The 19,622-nt window shown below is 45.0% G+C and overlaps 1 protein-coding gene across 2 annotated transcripts; it reads right to left on the bottom strand.

Moving 5' to 3' along the window:
• C3H14orf93 (chromosome 3 C14orf93 homolog) lies at positions 1 to 17,533 on the bottom strand. 2 transcript variants are annotated; one of them, XM_087423740.1, is made up of 7 exons: positions 15,177 to 17,533; positions 8,639 to 10,388; positions 6,243 to 6,557; positions 2,758 to 2,819; positions 2,419 to 2,522; positions 1,336 to 1,448; positions 1 to 1,058 (listed from the first exon to the last, which is right to left on the bottom strand). In XM_087423740.1, exons 2-7 carry the CDS (start codon positions 9,236 to 9,238, stop codon positions 639 to 641), a joined length of 1,614 nt encoding a protein of 537 aa, XP_087279866.1. In that variant the 5' UTR covers positions 9,239 to 10,388; positions 15,177 to 17,533; the 3' UTR covers positions 1 to 638. The 2 variants fall into 2 exon arrangements, with proteins under 2 accessions (XP_087279866.1, XP_087279873.1); XM_087423747.1 differs by lacking the exon at positions 15,177 to 17,533 and having other exon boundaries at positions 8,639 to 8,956; positions 9,169 to 9,291.
• Between the last annotated feature and the right edge of the window lie 2,089 nt (positions 17,534 to 19,622).

Raw genomic sequence — 19,622 nt, 5'->3', positions numbered from 1 at the left:
AACTCTTTAAGCTTTAATTTCCTCATGTGTAATACGGGAATAATAAAATCTGCCTTATATAATTCAATAAACAATAGCTATTATATCTATATCCCAATTCCCAAATAGGGACGGAGCCCGTGTTCTGCTCAGAAGAATCAAGCCCATGACTAAAACTGCCCACCAGGTGGCAGTATTACCCTAGACTGGTCCTGAGCGCCTTCCACTGCAGAGCAAGACCAGCAGTCGCTGGGAAACAGAAGGTACCACCAGGGCTGCTTCCCCAGAGCTTTGAGTGAAACCAGGAAAAAAAAAAAACAACTCAAAGACTGGGGCATATGTCAAGAAGGCCTCATGTTTCTTAGACCCATCCTCCTCCTTTTCTTATCTCAGGCTCCTCTGAGGCACTATTTATGCTTAGGAATAAGCATTTTCTGGCTTGCCATTCACAATGGGGAGAGTGTTCCCCCTTCTAGATAAGTCCTTTTATCCCACTAGAGCTGCCAGCTTCCACTTCCAGTGGGGGCTGTGTTAAGAAGAGGGGCAGATTTGCCTTCTCATACTGCAGAGAACATCTCGTTATTCTAGGAAGCCCCACGGCCACCCATTTCTGGGACATGGGGAGTGGCAGAAGCCAGAGTTACTCTTGGTTACAGATTTCACTCATCCTTTTCCACCTTGACTTCAATGAATGAGTTCAAGTCAGGACAGCAGGTTTTGTGTGGTTGGTCAAAAGATGGGGAGACAGGTCCATTCTCATCACCTCCCTCATCTTCCTCTTCTTGGAAATTAGGATTATAAAGTTCTGGTGGAAGGAGCTGGGCCTCAGCCGAAGGTAGTCGGTCTGAGGGAGGCCCATACACACGGTTGGCTTTAGTGCCATGCTTAGAGTTGGCATCCAGGTGGTAGCAGAGCTCTGTGAGGCGCTGGGCCCGGAAACGGGGAGGCCGGGCCACCCAGACACCTGGCTCATTAAGACTGTCCTCTTCATCTGACATCAGCTCTTCTGTCACATTCTTCCACAGGCGTTGGTCCTCAGGTCCAAAATGCCTCATGATGCTGGTTCGGTTGGCAAAAAGCTAAGGTGGGAGCCCAGGACAGAGATTAGGAAGAGAAACAAACTATGCATTAGGTTTGGGGAAAGGGCCTGGGTGGGAGGAAGGCTGTGTAAAATCTGTGCCTGAGAGAACCCAGCCCCCAAGTCAAATCTTAGAACTGGCTCACCGTCTTCCTCCTCTATCTGCCTACATTCTTGGCTCTCAACCGTATTCTCAGATGTCACGTCCTCTGGCATTCCCATTGTGGCTTATTAGGGTTTAGAGTTTAGCATCTCGAAAGAAAGGCCTAGAAACCTACCCGGTATCTGCGACTTCGAAGTTTCTTCTCCTCTTTTTCCTTCAGGCCTTTAAAGGGGTTCAGGGAGTTGCGGTACTCACGCCTCTTAGTAAGGAAGTAGGCTACACAGGCTCCTGAAGGGGAGAAGGCAAAAAGCAGGGACCTCTAGAGCACTGGTCCTCAGCCCATTTTTCTGCCCAAACACTACTGGGTGGGAGAGTGAGAATCACTATTTAGATAGTGGGCTTTCTCGGCAACCCATCAGCATCTATTCACTCCTCTTTGATTTAGCGCTCTCTGCCCACCCCCATCTCCAACACTAACTCCTCCCATATCTCCCACTAGAAAAAGACTCCAGTGCTCCGTTAACTCCCTTCCCCACCCCCAATTAAATCTACCCCCATCCTACTCTGCTGATAGCAGACTATAAGTACATTCTCAGCAGAAGCTTTCTTCTTCTTTTTTTTTTTGAGGAAGATTGGCCCTGAGCTAACATCTGTTGCCAATTTTCCTCCTTTTTCCTCCCCAAAGCCCCAGTAGTTGTATGTCATAGTCGTACATCCTTCTAGTTGCTCTGTGTGGGATGCCCCCACAGCATGGCTTGATGAGCGGGGTGTAGGTCTGCGCCCAGGATCCAAACCTGCGAACCCCAGGCCACTGAAGTGGAGCGCGTGAACTTAACCACTACGCCACCAGGCCGGCCCCCAGCAGGAGCATTCTTAATGCTTCAGGGTTAGTTATGGACAAAGAACGGAAGAGCAAGAAAAGCAGAGAACGCAGGATGTCATATTTAAGGACAAAAGGGCAGGCCTGGATTCTGACCTCCTTGTCATCACACCCTAGATTCAGGCCTGTGGAAACATCATGCATGATGCTGTTCTATCCTTTTCCTTCTCCCATTTTCATTTCAGACTGAGTAAGGGAATAAAAAGGCAATTAAAGACAATCTGGTGAATATTGTAGATGAGCAGAATAGCTAAAAATAATTTTTTAAGTCCACTATTTTCAAAACCATCCGAATCATCTCCATTATGCCTTTGCTCCCCTGATCAGGAACAGGGGCTGGAGAAAGGATGAGATGGGAGTGACCTCAGTTTTTCTCACCTTTCAGCTCCTTATCAGTGTAATTGTGGGGACTGGTCACCAGCTCCTGCTTGAGCTTTTCCAGAAGGAACTTCACTACTGAAATATTCCAAGAGGACTTGATGCTGCCACAACGAGAAGAGAGTGAATAAGGCAGTCAGCATTTTAAAGGGTAGACGACAAACAGAGATTCCCAGCACTAATCAGCTTTGTGGTAAATTCCTCCATGGCCTAAGACAGGCGACAGGGGGCAACGGTGTGATCAAAGCCTTCGCCTCATTGTTATATTGGAGCAGCCCCCTCTACTTCCCTCTCCTTGGCCAAGTGCCTTGTGATTCTTTTCCCTCAAGAGGATCATACCTTTCAGACCCATTGAATCTCTTGTCATTGGTGATGTGGTTATGCACATTGTGGACCAATTTCTAGGGGAAAAAAACAAACACAGAATCAAGCCAGGAGTGGATATGATGAAACCCTCCTCTGGTCCCTAGGCATTATATCTATGGTGCTCTCTGTCCGAATCCTTCCCGTAGTCTGGGTACTATTTCTGTTGATGCCCTTTCTTAGCCAGAGAGCCTATCCAAGTTAGTAATTCTAATGCCCCCCCACCCCCTTTTCCCTTTTCATTTAATTTGTGTGAAGACTCCAGGAGCATCCTTGGTCTTACTTCTGCTCCTGAGGAATATGATCACTAGAGCAGAGTCTCAAACATTTCCAAACAAACTCCTAATAGCAAGGAGAGAGCGAATATGCATAGGGCTACTGCAAGTGGACATTTTTTGAAGCACCATACTCTTGTGAATTTTAAAATTTTCTTCACAGTATATCTGTATTTCTTTTAACATAAAAATGTCTCCCGAAATCTAGTAAAATTGATGACCCAGGAAAATGCCCCAGGTACATCCATCTGCACATTACCACAAATCTCAGGGGTACTCACACTATGGTCTGAAAAACACAAACCTAAAATAACAGAGATGTGAAATGGAAAGGGCCTTGGAGACTCTATCACCCAGTCTCCCTTTCATATCATTAAACAGGCTGTCTTTCAGCTTTCCTTCTACACCTTTAACGATGGGTTCTCACTAGTTTTTGAGTCAGCTTAGTCTACTGTTGATCATCTCTAATTGTTAAAAAGTTTTGCCTTAGATGCTCCAAAATCTGACCCCAGTTTTGCCCATAATAGCACCTGAAATATTTGAAAAGAGCTTTCATGTACTCCCCAAGTCTTCTCTTATTTGGTCTAAACACCCAAGTCCTTCCACCATTCTTCATGACATGGTTTCCAGGCAGACTGCTCATGAAACTGTGAGGCTCTTTGGTTTGCCAGTGTCCCTCTTACAACGTGGCACCTGGAACCGAATCTAACTCATCAGTTGAGGTCTGGCCAAAGGGAGCATTAGTTCCCTGAGTGGAACTCTACATTTCCAGGAATGAAACTCAAGATGGTGTTACCTTTCTTAGCAACACCATCCCTACTCACAGTGTCACAGGCTTCATTCATAGTGAGCTTGTAGTCAACTCAAGTCCATTTTTCACATGGATTACTATCTCCACCATTCCTCAATTGGTTTTTTTTTTTTTTGAACTTTAATACAGGATTTTATATTTCTTCCTATTATATTTAGTTTTGTTGTTTCTGATTATATTTTCATCCCAAGTTCCCTCAGTCAATGGAAGTTACCCAAATCGATGGACTCATATCCTCATCTCAGGACTTCTGCTTCATATTCAGAAACGCCCAATTTACCCTGTACCTCTATGGTTGGTTGACCATAGCAACTGAGGAAAGTACTGTCAACTCTTTATGGCTAGGGTCTCCACTCTATAAAAAGGACTGTTATTACACTAGCTTCATATTTGATATAGTTATTTTACTGCTTAGAAGTCCAAATTTAAGGAATCACAAGGGATAGGTGAATGCTTCAGAAGGAATTTGAAAGAGTTGCAAAAAAAGAGAAAAAATGAGGGAGTTGCAAAGCTTCTGATTCAAGTGGCTCGGAAGAGATTAGCTGATAAAAATCAAACCAGGCTTGAAGTGGAAAGGGAAAATACTCTAGACAAAAATAAGTGTTAAGACTATAAGGGCTGCTGGCTCACCTACCTCCTGAGTGAGCTAAAAATAAATACATTTCCCCAATGGGTAGCTGGAATCTGCAGCATTCCAAGGAATTAAGAGTTCTGGTTTGGTCCTTTTGGACTAGCAGCAATCCACAGCAGCCTCATCAGATTGGAGAGATGCCTCTCTGATTCCTTCCCAGAGATAAAGGTTGGAATAGTGAAGATCTGCAACTACCCCTCTCCCTCTAAGCCCCACAGTTTGGCACAAGAACATTTTAAACCTTCCTCTATGATGAGCAGCAAAATTCCCTGACTGGTCCTCCAGATCCTTTTCAAGTACTATAATGGAAAGCATGATGAGTGAGCATACTCTCCTCCCAGAAGGTCCCAGTTCCACCGAGCTCTCCAAGGGGAGAAAGAAGCCAAACCTCAACACTAGACCTCTTGCTGGAGGCAACAGGCAGGAAAGGAATGGAAGTGATCGAAAATCCTGATTTTATACAAATTATAATTATCACATATTTATTCATGATTTAAAAACAATGAAATTTTGGGAAATCCCTTGAAATGCATTTCTAGGAGTATACCTCCATTTCTATCACTGGCAGACAGAGTGGCCCTCCTGGGCCAGAAATCCATGACAGAGAAACTAAACCCATCCCCTGTTCCTGATAAGTGAGATGTCCCTGAACATAACCGATATTTGAAATGAAGGTTACAAACCAGTTGATACTGATTATGAATGCTGTCTTCCTTCCCAGGGAAAAAAAGAATCCTTCAGTGTAAAAACAAATCAAATGAAAGGGAGAGTAAGAGCAAGATCCCTTACAAAAGGAAAAGGAAGCAAGAAGTAATATAAATAAAGGAGGTATAAGTGGTAATCAGCTGTCTTCAATCTTTACTAAGACTGTAACAAGCAGAAATAGGCTATATACTATAAAAGATTTTGGTTGGATGTGAGGGGTGCCCTCCACTCTTAACCAGAACTCTCAAGTTACTTCATCAGCCATTATCCAGAGAATGGAAACCCATTAGTCAATATGAACATTATATGGCTAAAGAACATCCCCCATGGTCATCAGAAAGATGTTTTTGGGCACAGAGCTGATCCAAAGGACTGTGGTCACCCTAGAACAGGGTTTCTCAACCTTGGCACTATTGACATTTTAGGCTGGATAACTGTGAGGGGCTGTCCTGTACATGTAGGATGTTTAGCGATGTTCCTAGGGCTCCAAGCCACTCCAAGGTTTCAGGCAGAACTGTTTTAGGCCAGTAACCTTCCCTGCCAAGAGCTCTTAGAATCACTAGAATCTCCAAACCTCTGTAACTGAGCTGAGTGTCTAATGGCCCTCTGCATCTTTGGGGTTTGGGACCACCTCAGGACACCTTGGCCTTTCTGCCCAAGTGGCCCCTTGCCCCTTACCCTGAACACTGGAAATCTGCAGGCAGTTTCCAGTGCCACCTTTTGGTGGTCAATCTGCTCAACCCCTTAAAGATCTTGCCATCATGATTATTAGATCACTGGGAGATGTGATATAATTCCCCTCTCTTTAAATAGAAGATATTGATCTACCTGGAAAAGCCTAAACAAAGTTCCACGGAGAGCGGGGGAACTGCCTATCCCTAGGGTGAGTTAATAACCTGTCTCCTTCTTGTCCCTCCCACTCCAGTAGGATTCAGATTACCATTCATTCAATATGGGAATTTTTAACATCAACCTACACATCACTCTTCACTTATCTCTCCAGAATGAAGAAAAATTTATAGAAATTGAGCTCACTCACAGAGAGGACCAGATCCCGCTTGCGCCTGGAGTTCTTCTGCCCACTCCCTCTGGTCCTGCACGGGGAAGCAGTAAACCCTAGAGAGTGTCTCAGCTCCCCAGGTCCCCCCGGGCCTGACTCTTCCAAGTCCAGCGCAGCAGCAGCGCTGAGCATGTCCTCGGGGCGGGGTGGTGGCAGCTTGGTTCCATTTTCTGGCCCTGTCTCTGAGGTTGCCCGCTGGATAGCCAGTTGTGTGGCTGGTGAGAGCTGCTTGGCATAGGCAGGGACCAGCACCCGCTGTACTGCACCCTCAGAGGCCACATAATCATCCACCAGCTATGAACATAAAACAGAATAGCCTATTAGCCATCCAGGCTTAGGGGAACCCGGTCAACCATCATTCTCTGGCCAAGGATAGTGAATGAACAGAGGGTGGAAAGCAGGGGGAATCTAGCACAGTTGTTAATGGTCAATGGCTTGTTTCTCTGGGACTTGCATGGGAGTGCTGGGCAAATATTTCTTGCGACGTTGGGTCATTACCATGATTACAAGAACAAGGCATGTTTCTGACGCTCTATTTGTGAGGAGCCATTTATGATTTGCTCTTGGGTATAAGAACTGCAGCCAGGTAACTGTTTTGTCTAAAAGGGATTTGGGGAGGAAGTGATGGCAAGAAAGGAAAACGAAGCAAGAGAAGGAGCAAGAAAATAAAATAACAACGATAAAGAGGAGAAATAGGAGGAAAATGGGAGCAAAGGAGGGAGAGAGAAAGTCAGAAATCTCTAGAGAGGCTGGCTTCCCCACCCCCCATTTCCTTTGCGGGGCCAGTCGGTGCCCTCACCTTGATCCTGCCCTGGCCACATCCGACTGTCACTGCCTTGACATCTACTTGCCTGCCTGTGCCCTCACTCAAGGACATACAGGGCAGGGAAAGGAAGGAGGGAGGGAGAGAGAGGGAAAAAGAAGGGAGGGGGGATTTCTGCAGCCAGGAAAACAAAACAGTGAAAGTGGGGGGGAAAAAAACACAGAAAGAAGCGGGGGAGGAGACTGAGATTTATAGACCTGTGAGCTGCTTTCTGCGCTGTGAAATCTAATTCCATCCTGTCGGCTTGGAAGCCTTCCCTGCCTGAAAGAACCACAGCTCAGGGCACTGCCTGGCCTGGTACCCCCCTGCCTCCTCCCACCTTCCCAGTTCCTCCTCCTGCGGCCCCAAACCGCTGAGAGCCCTGGCCGGGCACAGACTGGGGTGAGCAGCAGTGGCCATCACCCACATGGCTAGGCCTTCGGGGAGCAGTGTGACACTGGAGGGGGACAGGGGAGTGTATCCATTCATTTCTCAGACCCAGCAGATGGGCTAGGAGTTTCATCCCTCTCATCTACCCCATGTGTTTTGCTCCTCTACTCTTTACTGGGTGTCTGGGCCTTGTCATGGGGGGAGCAGGAAAGAGAGAGGGTGAAAGGAGACCGCACTGGAGGAGAGTTGACAGAACTCCCACTGTTTCTCAAGGGGCAACACATCTATTTTCCCATCTCTATGATCCCTCTAGTTGCTCCATCTCCTTTTCATACTTCCATGTGTGATACTCTGCAGTTTTTACTCTACTCAGCCAGGATTTTCCTGCTCATAGGGCCTGAGCAGTAAAGAAACTGAAATAGCACTATGTATTTCTATGTCTTCTCCTGCTCACAAAATATGCTCACTTGCTTCCCTCTTTTTCCCGACATGTTATTCTCTTACTATTAACTCTCAAATGTCCATTTCTTTTCCTCATTTTATTTCCTTTCCTCTACCTCCCTCTCACCTTACCTCATAGTCTCATTCTCACATCAATTCTTTCCGTTTAAATTCATCTTTCTTCTAGGCTCCTTGCTTTTTCTCCTTCCTCACCCTTAGTTTCCACTTGCCTCATTCCCTCCATACACCTGTCTTCTATTATCTCTGTCCTCTCCCTTCTCTCCATCCTCTCTCCACCTCTGCCTCTCTCCCCTCTACATTCCCATCTCTCTCTGTACTGAATTCCTCTTGGCAAGCAGAGGGCCCGTGATAAAATATGAATGAGCCGTCTGTGCACAGCAGGCATTCTCGCCAGGAGAGGCAGAGCCCGTGGAGCAGCCGAGACAGCTGTGGAGGAGAAGGTGCCACACAGAGCCACTGAGGGAGGGAAGGGCACCCCCATCACCACACACACCAGAAATGACCTCCTGCTAAAGAGGCTAGGGTTCAGGAAGAAAACAGGAGTGCTGACTATCCTTTTGCTGAAGGCAAAGGAAATTTGGTACTGTTCTGTGTTATCACAAATACAACGCAAAGAAAGGTTTAAGGATGGAAAGAAAATAGAGAAAGAAAAAAGAGAGAAAGGCCAGGAAAAGCCCTAAGGAGCAACAACGCTCGTGCCCTGCTCTGTGGCCATACTCACGGAATTGAGCATCGGGGCTCCCTCGCTGGCAGCCAGGGGGCATCCCGGGAGCCGCATGTCTCTCTGAGCAGCTGGGAAGCCCAAAGGCCCAGGCCCCACAGCCGAGGCGGCTCCCAGCTGCCGCAGCTCCTCAATCACCACCTGCACACCGCTGCCCACGCTGTCACACTCCTCTTCCACAGCAGACACAGCCTTGCAGGATTCCCTGGGACTCTCCTTGAGGGGTCCAGGCTCCTCAGGTGGGGAACTATGTGCCCGGCTTTCCCCATCTTCCTCAGGGGTGGGTACTTTCCCTTGCCTCAGCTCACCCACTTCCTCCTGGAGACGTTTTAACAATTCATTGTTGGCCCTGGCAAGACCCAGAGCAGCCTCAGCCAGACCCACGGCCTTATCCACCCGCTGGTAGATGATATGCAGGAGCTGCTCTGAACTCTGAACTGCCAGGCCATGTCCGGTCACTGTGATAGGAGTGCTGGGAGGAGGATTCCCGCCCTGGGAGCCCGTGCTGCCCCCACTAGTCTCGCTCTTACAGGCACAGCAGCAGCATCTGGCCTCGCTACCACTGGGAGGGGAGAAGAGAATTGTGGCACTGAAGGACATGGCGGGCGGAAGCTGGAACAACCACGCTCACACTGCTGGACTGCTCCAAAAGGTGTCCCCAGTCAACTGGACTTCACAGGCTTGGTAGGAAGCACTGGCCTCTCTAGATTCACTTTCCTTTCTCATGGAGGGTGATCAGAGGAGCCTGGGCACCAGGTGGTGGGTTCTGTGAAGAAGGAGTAGGCAAGCCGTGAGGGAGCACACAGCACATGGCTGCCTGTCCTCGGCCTGCAGAGGAGAGATGCCTTCTTCTCTCTGCAGATCCTATGCGCCCCTAGCACAGCACTGGGTGTCACGCTCACCCCTTACTGAAAGGGTAGTGCCTACAAGGGCCTTCCTGACGAGCGAGGTTTCAGAGGGTGGAAGGCATTCTTCCTGCACCCGCGCATGGAACCCCCACCACTCCAACCTAAGGAACAGAGAGGAGACTCAGAAGGACCCACCAGCATCTGGAAAGATTAGATTAAGGAAGAAAATGCAGATCTGTCTTCTCCTCCTCACTATCTTTGCTATAATAACATTATTGCATTTTATTGCTTTGACATCATTCCTTAAGGAGTTCAGAATACTTCACGTGGGTTCTCTCATCCACAGGACAGCTCTAGGAAACACATATTACCCCAGGTCCAGAGAAGAGACATGCAGAGAAGTTACAGATCTTTTTCAAGGTCAGAAGACAGAGGAATTCAGTTATTGCTACTTTTAATCTAGTGTTTATTTTTTTGAACTGATACCACTTTTTGTTGACATAAAGAATAATGATTCTACCCTCTCTATAATTTTCATACAGATGCATTCAGAGTTAAGACTCCTAAATAAGGAATACACTGATCACCGCAGCCCTCAACGTGTCACCAACCCCACACTATTCTATCATTAATGCTTTGGGGATGGGGTAGGGAAATGAAAGGAAAAGCTGGATCAGAGAGGTGAGCTGCCGTGACCCAGGGCTGCACAGCCCCCTTGCTGTCACAATTGTACACCTGGGACTCCAGCCTCTGCAACACAAACTAGCTGTTCTGAATCCTCCAGCCAGTAGGAAGCCAAGAGAAATCACCTCTGGGGCCCCTTGTCTCCACTTTTCATGCTCCTTAAGGGAGGAGCAGAGCTCAACAGCTAAGTGCTGCCGCTTTGTCCACATGACCAGCCCCTATAAAAGGAGAAACCAGAATATCAATGATAAACCAAACTGCCTCTCTTTTGAATCATTGTAGTTAAGCAACTAAACTACTCCAGGGGAAAAGAAAAGGAAAAAAAAAAGGCATGGGAGGGTTTGTACCACTGAGAACACTCCAAGGAACTTCATATTGTCATTTTCTAAAGATACTTGATTATAGAAAAAATAATCCTTCTGCCTAAAGCTCCCTAAGTGACACAATCTTAAGTATGTTTATAATTTCCTCAGGAGATACATTTCTATCTTACCCTGTAAATTATATCATAACATCACAATTAAAAGGAGAGGAGGAGGTTAGGAGAATTTTCTGTGTATTGAGATTTGGGGATTTTTTTTTGAATCAGCAATCTCATTTCAGAAACAGGCAATATCAATGCCTCTGAGGTACTAAAATGTAAATCTGACAATGCATTTTAATTACATTTCGTTATTAAAGAATAGTCTTTAATTTGCTCTTTCTACCTTTTATATCGAAGAAACGCTTTTCTGTGCCAGACATTTACTTCTTGCAAGAACTTAACTCAAATCCATTTACAGCTTCTCTGTCATTAGAGTCACTGGAAGGCACAGCTGAACCTAAAACTAAAGGTTAAAGCCAAATTAAAACTAAAGGTTAAAGGAGAGCACTGAGGGATTCCTATGTCAATTTATGGATGAAGCATTTATATATCCTTTTCGTTCCTAAATAAGGGCTTACCCTGCTCCCGCAGGGTTTTTAATTTTTTTTTTTAACCAACATCTTGCAAGGAGTTTATTCTGAAACATGGATGTCATGAGAAAAAGGATGCTAAGTTATGGAGATGCTTAACTAGTAAGAATGCTGACTAGTTGAGTTCAGTATTTGTAAAATCAGAAATTAAGATGCATCAGGTGGGGACACTGAGTGGGTACCCTTTCTGGTACCAAATTCATGACTGCTACACTCTTGCCGCACACATTTACTCTTTCTTACAAGAGGCCTTTATCTCCCGGGGCCCTTCCTTCCCCCTTGAATGGTCTTTCCTAGGTCATCTTTCCAAAACAGCACTAAACTGGAATTTTAAAAGAGGTGGGCGGGGGGGAGGGGGGGGCGGTGGTGGTATTCTCATCCTGCTGCACCACTTAAGAGCTATGTGAACTTGGGCAAATTATTGACTTATCTGAGCCCCAGTGTTCTCATCTCGGCCCACTTTGAGTGTTTTTGTGAAGATTATACAAAACATATAGAAGGCACCTACAGAGTGCTGGCACATGGTCAGTGTCCCACAAACGGCAGCTGGATGATATTATGATTATTCCTGAAACCTTTTGTGTTCCCACCCTGGACATCCATCCTGATTTCCTAATCTTGAAAAAAATGCAATGGCTTGAAATGGAATTTGGGGGATTTTCCCCCTAAATTTCACATCAAATTTCTTTTTTTTTTTTTTTTTTTAAAGATTTTATTTATTCAGTTTTTTCCCCCCAAAGCCCCAGTAGATAGTTGTACGTCATAGGTTCACATCCTTCTAGTTGCTGTACGTGGGACTCGGCCTCGCGTTGGACGGAGAAGTGGTGCCTCGGGGCACTCCCGGGATCCGAACCCGCGCCGCCAGCATCAGAGCGCGCGCACTTAACCGCTAAGCCACGGGGCCGGCCCCACATCAAATTTCTAAGAAACAAATTCAAGTCTACAAGGATGCATTTATAGATACAAAACCTTCTGTGATGCAAATGAGAAAAGTAATCCAGAAAACACAGTATTTGCAATTTACTTACTATCATGACCTGGCTTTATTTTTTATTTTTTATTTTATTTTATTTTATTTTTTTAATTTATTTTTTTTTTTCCCCCCAAAGCCCCAGTAGATAGTTGTATGTCATAGGTGCACATCCTTCTAGTTGCTGTATGTGGGGCACGGCCTCAGCATGGCCAGAGAAGCGGTGTGTCGGTGCGAGCCCGGGATCCGAACCCAGGCCGCCAGCAGCGGAGCGCTCGCACTTAACCGCTAAGCCATGGGGCCGGCCCATGACCTGGCTTTAAACTAAGGATGACATTCAATTCTGCTAGTTTTTAATGCTAAATGTATTTTCCTATTGTGAGTTCATTTTGTTCCTCAATTTCTTGTTACTTTCCTACTTTGTGTATTACCATACTATGGTCCATTTTAGAATGTCACATTCAGGGCAACAAATAGGTGTTTTCTTGAATTAACCTGTCTATAGAAACCTGGTATAGTGCATTGTAGCACAATGGGCATTCAAATAACTTTTTTTGTTTCTATGGACATTATTGCTGACTTAATTTCCCTGCCTCCTGCTATAGTCTTCCACGTAAACTCTAAGACACTGAAATATAAGGACAAAGACAGAAACGGTTCAGCAGGTAATAAAGGAATATTTCACATTATAATAAACTCCTTGAAAGATGTTGAGGTGGATCAACGAAGACAAAGTTGTATACTAGAGAGACATTCTCTTTACTTTGGAGACAGATTTTCCTCAGTATAAATAATTCAAATTGATAATAGAACTTTATTGTAGGCACTGCTGCATTATCTGTTGTTACAACCTGTTAAGTTCTTTTCAAACACTCCAGACCTGACATAATTCTTCTTGTTTTGTTCCATCACTAGCTTAAGGTTCTCAAGCCCATTTAACCCTGCCAACATTATTAACATACCTAAACTTTATTCTGATATTTTTATTTTACTTTTCAAACTGTATAACTGTTTAATTCAATAACCCATGGAATGTTTGGCAAAATAATGGTTAACTGTAGTAAATTATCCAGGCAGTGTCTGTACCATTATTATTAAACATTAATACTGTCAACTTTTGCAATTTCAGATTGCTAATTTATTTTAAAACCAAGAGTTCATATTTTTGTTCACAAAAGAAAAAATAGGAATAAACTAAGATTGACCACCATAGAATACATATGGCTTTTGCAAAATGCTATCAGCTTTCAGAATTGAGTGTTAAGGAAAAGATCTTCAATCTTGTGATGAGTTGCCAACACAAAATGACAGCATCTGTCAAACCTAAGTTTGCATAAAATATATGTGTTTGGGGTTCATTTCTGTATTGGTCTAATTTTAATACATGTGAAAGGAGCCTAGAAAAATGTACTTTTCAATAATTTTGATATTTTATTCATAAATATTTAGCTAAAAAAAAAGAAAACTCATCTTCTTTAGACAGTTCAGGGTGAGACTGTCCATACTCTTAACTATCCCTTTCCTCCCAAGTCACATGTATTTTTGGTAGAACTAAATATATCATACTCTTGGCAGCTCCCTTGCTTGCTTTTTCCAAGTTTGCATTTTCTGCATGACTGAGTTCACCTCCAAACTATGAAAAATAAAAGTTCTCTCACTATTTAATAGATGTGTATGATATGGTATCACTCAGATGATATATGTTTTTATAGTGGGCCCTTGACTCATTCAGGGTCGTGCTAGCAATGGACTTCCTCAAATGTGATTACTGAAAGCACAGCAATTCATACCATAATCTCCATTTTAAGAAATAAGAAAAAGGAAAATGGCCACTTCAAGCTCTTGCTGTACTGGTCAGCCCTTCTCCTCCACTTGAAGGTGCAAAATGGCTCACCTGTTAGAAGGTCCTCTCAAAACATATTTCTATCAGAAATGAGCTCCTTATCACACAACAGCAGGTAAGCAAATGCCTTAAAATACTATTTTCCTAGATTTTGAAAGACTGACCCATCTAATGATCTGCAAAGAAAATCTAAGACCTAATTTTTAGGGGTAAAAAAGAGGCATGTACCCAAAGGGCGTGTGATCCGAAAATTCCAAGTATATTTGTACAGTGGTACAAGAGTTTTTAACTTAGTGTAGCAGTCTTTTTTATTTACAGTTGCTAAAATGCAACTTGAGAAGATTAAAATTTCCGTTTAAGGTTTTCATATAAACGTGCCTCACGTAAAGGAATTCCTGCATTTCTGGAGAAACTGAAAAATGAAAAACCAGCTCCTAAAGCTGTATCATGTGCACCGCAAGCCCTCTGTAAATGTTAGTTGATTAAATATTGGTCAAAGATGACAAGGTGGGCACCAGGGACAGCAAGACCATTTCCAAAGAAAACAGTGACTGAGCCACAGGCAGGGCGACCGCAGCGACGCGGGGAAGGAGGGCTCGCGTGCTGCCCTCGAGGCCGCAGGGCACACGGCGACCAGCCACGGAACTCAACGGCAGAGCGCGCCCTGGGGATCCCGGGAAAGGGGTGTTCCCGAGAGGGCGGCAGACAGCCAAGTGGCCAGAGGCGCGGTCGAGGATCTCGCTGGGTAGGCTACGTGGCCACGAAAGCTCTGAGCACTTGGGCTTAGGGCGGCACAGGAGTCCCCGCGGCGGTCCCGCTTTGGCAGCCCTACGGGTGTTCCATCGCGTGTGCCCCGCGCCGCCGCGCCAGCTGACTCAGCGGCGCCCAAACAAGCTCCCGGGTAACCGAAAGTGACGGCGGAGCCGGCCCGTGTACCCGGCCAGCGCGCGCACGTGGGGAGGCACCGCCCCGCTTATCCTCTCGCCCCCGGTGATTGGCAGTTACACTACGGGGGGAACAGGACCAGGGACGCTATTGGCTACAATCCACAGTCACTCAACGAGCCAGGGAGGGGAGGGGCCTCTTCAGGGAGGGACACGATTGCGAGGCTTTTTCAGGGCCGTCAGGCGCCATCTTTAGCTTGCTTTTTAAATTTTGTTTACTCGCTTTTGTTCTCTGCTGCTCACAAAGCTGCGTGTACCTGATTATATGTACAGTGGCCACAAATCGGTTTCTTACGTTTGGTCGTGGGAGGCTTTTAGTTCTTGTCGGCCCTGGTCACAGATCTTTCAGATATCACCAGCAAAATGGCAGTTCTCCTTAGTTCAGAGTTCTCATCTCTAGGGGCCCCGCGGATTCCCGAGCAAAATCAACCAAGTTCAGCTTTGCTCTGCTTTGATAAGAAGGCCAAGCCAACGATATATTCGTGGGAGGAATTCTCTTTCTTACGAAGAAAGAAACTCAAAGCAAGGACATTGGATATGGGGCTAGGTTCCTAGAAAAAATCAGAGTCCAGAAGTCGGGACGTGGGCTGCATACCGCTCTAGGAGGAGCTCTCCCTTTTCTGAGAAGCTAAAAAGTACACGTGATGACCTGCAGTGATGCGGAAAAGAATTAGAAAGGGCAAAACTCCATTAAAAATGACCAGCATTGCCACCATCACAAAGTTCACTGGAATCAGACTGGATTTCAAAGATACACAGGTCTAAACTTGTGGAATGATCCACATTTGAGACAGTGTTATTAAACACTGACCTAACTTCCATTGCTAGGGAATAAAATACACTCAGTACAGGTGAGACCCCAGAGAGCCCACACAGGGCCACTTGCATTATAAATAATTTCAAGACCTGTACCAGTAGTTTTATCGCCATTGTTTAGTGTTCTAAATGCTGCTTCAGACTGCGTAGGCCGCTAGCCAGGGATGAAAGTGTATTGTTATCATACAGAGGTGTGTTGCACTGAAATTTGAACTCTACAGTAGATCTTTTATCTCCTGGTTGCTACTTCTCTTGTGACATTCCAGTTTCTCCCTCATCACCCATATCCCTCCTATGCTTTCACTCCAATCTGCGAAGATAGATTTGAATATACATATTTTCTGTGTGACTCTTAATGGAGACAGTGGTTCTGTAACGGAATGAAGTGAGAATACGGCTCATATAACGGAGGCTCTGCTCTCAGCCTGTTCTTTAATTCATACGCTTTTCTCTGTGACTCTTAGACATGGAGAGGCTTTTCATTCCAAAAACGCAACATGATAACCAAAATGCATTTCTATCCCTCCTGTGTATTATTTGCCTTTGCCTCCTCTGGGCCCCTCCCCCATCACCACCACCATGAACAGTTTTGCGAATTGGACTTGACTAGATTATTTTCCTGATTATTTTGCCAGCTGTGGAGCTTTTCAAACAAATCCCAACCTATAAACGGCCATTCTGTCAAAAAGCCAAGAGAGAATTTCCCTTCTGAACACACTAACCAAACCACACATAAAGGCCAAAATATACACAGTTGTACATTTAAGAACGTGAGACAATAAAAAGCAAAACCACTTAGGCAAAACAGTCACTAAAGAAGGCTTTGAATCACAGATTCAATAAATTGTCTACCCTCATTTACCACACGGACTGTATACTCCTTGGCAATTATTTAATTATTCACTAATCTGATGCTTTAGAAGAGGAGCAAAAAAAATACAGTAAATGCACATAGAATGAAAGTGCCTAAGTATGCTAAGCATAGGATTTCTTCTAACCTGTAATTTGCATACAAAATCCTGTTTGGATCACATTTGGGAACACAACAGAAAAAAACTTACATCCTAGGGGCTACTTTGCACACGTAAAACCAAAGGTAATCATTTTTGAAAACAACATCTGCAATGACACATACACACATACTGTACATATACACAAAGCACAAAACCCCAAGATAAATCTTTACAAAATAATTTGCTTTGAGAAACACACACACACAATGTCCTCATGAAAATGTGTGTAAGACACACTGTAAGAAGGGCTTTGCCCCCACTCCCCAGGGAAATGAGTGTCTCCATTATAATAGCCAAATATTTTAAACCTACTGGCCTTGGATAATTGCCACATTCAAGCCACTTGGTTTTGGTTCTGGGGGAGGGTGTGTAAAACGCACGCAAAAGCTTTGTGAGGGAGTCTCAAATCTCCCCTTCCTTCGACGTTTGCCCGTGGCAGAAATTTACATTATCCCTTCAGCCCGCTTAAAAAAAGAAATCTATACTTCCCAAGCGGCTAAATTTTTCAAATCCCTCGACCATCAAAATTTACCAGTTCTTAAAATGTGACAGCAAAAAGAAAAAATCTCTATAAATTTGGCTGGAAACAGTTGTACACGGCCATCCTGCTTCTCAACTTCTTGGTATATTTAAAACCTTGACCAGGAAAAAGAAAGAGGAAGAGAGACAGAAAAAGAAATGGGGGAAAGCGCAAATTCCCCTTAGCAACAGTTTCCTCACCCCAGCACTGCCACAGATCTCTATTTTTAAAAATTTTGAAAGCACACACAAGATTAAGGAGGGAAAAAAAATGGAAAAAGGATACCCGAAGGTCGTATGGCTCTTTGTATTCGTGTGTGTGCAAAAAGAAGGACTCGCGGAGCCCGAGCCGGCTGGCCCCGCCCCTCCCCGGTCGCCGGCCCGGATTGGCCGCCGGCGGCCGCGGGGCGCCCCGCCCGCGAGCACACGCGCCGCGCCTGAGGCGCGGGCCCCGGGGGGCCCCTAAGGGTCGCCCGACCCCCGACCCCGGGCCCGTACCGCCTGGACCCGAGAGGTGCGGCTCGCACTATCCTCTTCCGCACCTCTCTCCCCTTCCTTTCACTTTCTCACCCTTTCCCATCCTTTTTCTCAGTGAGACGAGGCCCCAGTCCCCAGTATAATAACAATCCAGTGAGCGAGCTCCTGATAATTTGCTAAACTTGCTTAACAGTAAAATTCTAGACTGGGATTAGGCATCAAGGACTTGGTGCGTGGGCCCGAGCTCCTGATTTCCAGGTGGCATGTCTCTGGGTGGAATGTCACGTCTATTGCTTAACACCCCCACCTTTAAATGAACATTCATACGAGTACGTGACATCCTTCAGGTGAAAGACAAAGTAGTCTTACACTTTGGCGTTGTTTTTGCTCAGCCTGAGTCCCCAGTTTTTCTCTATTTGGCTAAGACGACATTCTCTAGAACCTAAAATGGCTCCCCTTTACTTCCTGCATGAAGACCTGGCTTTTTATACTTGGATTTTAAGCCACTCATAATCTGGTCCCCTGCCCCTGTTCTCAGTTCCCACTACCCTCACCTTTTCACCCCCCTATTACTCCTTTGCTCAAGTGGTCTGTCTGCCTGAGTAATGCCAGTCTCCTCTTCTCTGACTAGTCAATTTTTATCCATTCTTCTTCAGCTATTTCAGTCAACACAGACCACTTCCTTCTCTCTTCTATCAGCATGAACTTCATGCTAATTCAGGTTAGTGGCACTTAACTCTGCCTTGATTATTTCACATATTTTAGTAATTTCACACTGTTTGAGATCGGAGATATCTTAAACTTCTTTTTCCATTCAGGAACTATTTTTTTGATTCTTACTGCAGCAGCTGGCATAATTGTAGACATTTAGTAAGCACTGAAAAATATCATTTATAATTAAATGAGTGAATTTTTTTTCTAAGACACAAATTTTGAAACTCAGATCCCACAACAAGAATTTGCCTTCTATAGTAACTAACAGTGCATGAGCACTTACTGTATAGAGACTGGCATGAACACTTTACATATATTAACATATTTAATCTCCACAGTGGTGGGTAGGTACCATTATTATCCCCAATTTTTTTTTATAATTTTATTTTTTTTTCCCCGAAAGCCCCAGTAGATAGTTGTATGTCATAGCTGCACATCCTTCTAGTTGCTGTATGTGGGACGCGGCCTCAACGTGGCCGGAGAAGTGGTGCTTCGGTGCGCACCCGGGATCCGAACCCCGGGCCGCCAGCAGCGGCGTGCACGCACTTAACCGCCAAGCCACGGGGCCGGCCCTATTATCCCCATTTTATAGATAAGATTAAGGCACAGAAAGATATAGTAATTTGACTAAGGTTATACAGCTAATAAGAGAGAGACCTGGGATTTGAACCCAGAAAAATTGAGCTCTGTAGTCCAAGTTCTTAACCACTGTGCCTCACTGGCTCAACAGCACAGCTTTTAAAAGTATTGTTATCTGATTTCATCCTCACAATATTCCACAAGACAAATGGCCTGAATGCTTCTGAAATATCAATGTAATGAAGCTACACACAAAGGTGAGGGGACTGTTCTACATGAAAGGACAATAAAGAGACATAACAACTAAATGCAAAATATGATCCTTGATTGGATCTGGGTCAGAAAAGAAAAGCCTATAAGGGACATTACCAGGATACTGGGGAAAATTGAATATGATAAATGAAATATATGAAATTAGATAGTCTGATTGCATCAGTGTTAAACAGGCAGGTTATTGGCATTCCCGTTTTACAAGAAACAGGGTCAAAGAGAGTTTACTACAAGGTCTTACAGCTAACAGGTGGCAGACCTGAACCCCTAAGCCAGCTGTCTTCTTCAGCGTCTCACATTTCAGCACGGCCGTCAGTCAGGCCTCCTACATACACTTGTTGGTTCTCAAAGTC

The sequence above is a fragment of the Ceratotherium simum genome, chromosome 3, assembly GCF_057802395.1.
Source record: "Ceratotherium simum simum isolate JZ-2026a chromosome 3, ASM5780239v1, whole genome shotgun sequence".
In the NCBI taxonomy this organism is placed as follows: Eukaryota; Metazoa; Chordata; class Mammalia; order Perissodactyla; family Rhinocerotidae; genus Ceratotherium; species Ceratotherium simum.
The sequence above is the reverse complement of the archived record's forward strand: the minus strand, read 5'-3'. Positions and strand labels throughout refer to the sequence as shown.

Bases quoted from the DNA above. Each gene is read 5' to 3' on its own strand.
- C3H14orf93 (XM_087423740.1), bottom strand. From the start codon at position 9,238: ATGTCCTTCAGTGCCACAATTCTCTTCTCCCCTCCCAGTGGTAGCGAG. The intron at 1,449-2,418 runs GTGAGAAAAACT...TCTCCCCTTCAG, and splicing joins CACTGATAAGGAGCTGAAAG to GAGCCTGTGTAGCCTACTTC. The intron at 1,059-1,335 runs GTAGGTTTCTAG...CTCCCACCTTAG, and splicing joins TTCGAAGTCGCAGATACCGG to CTTTTTGCCAACCGAACCAG.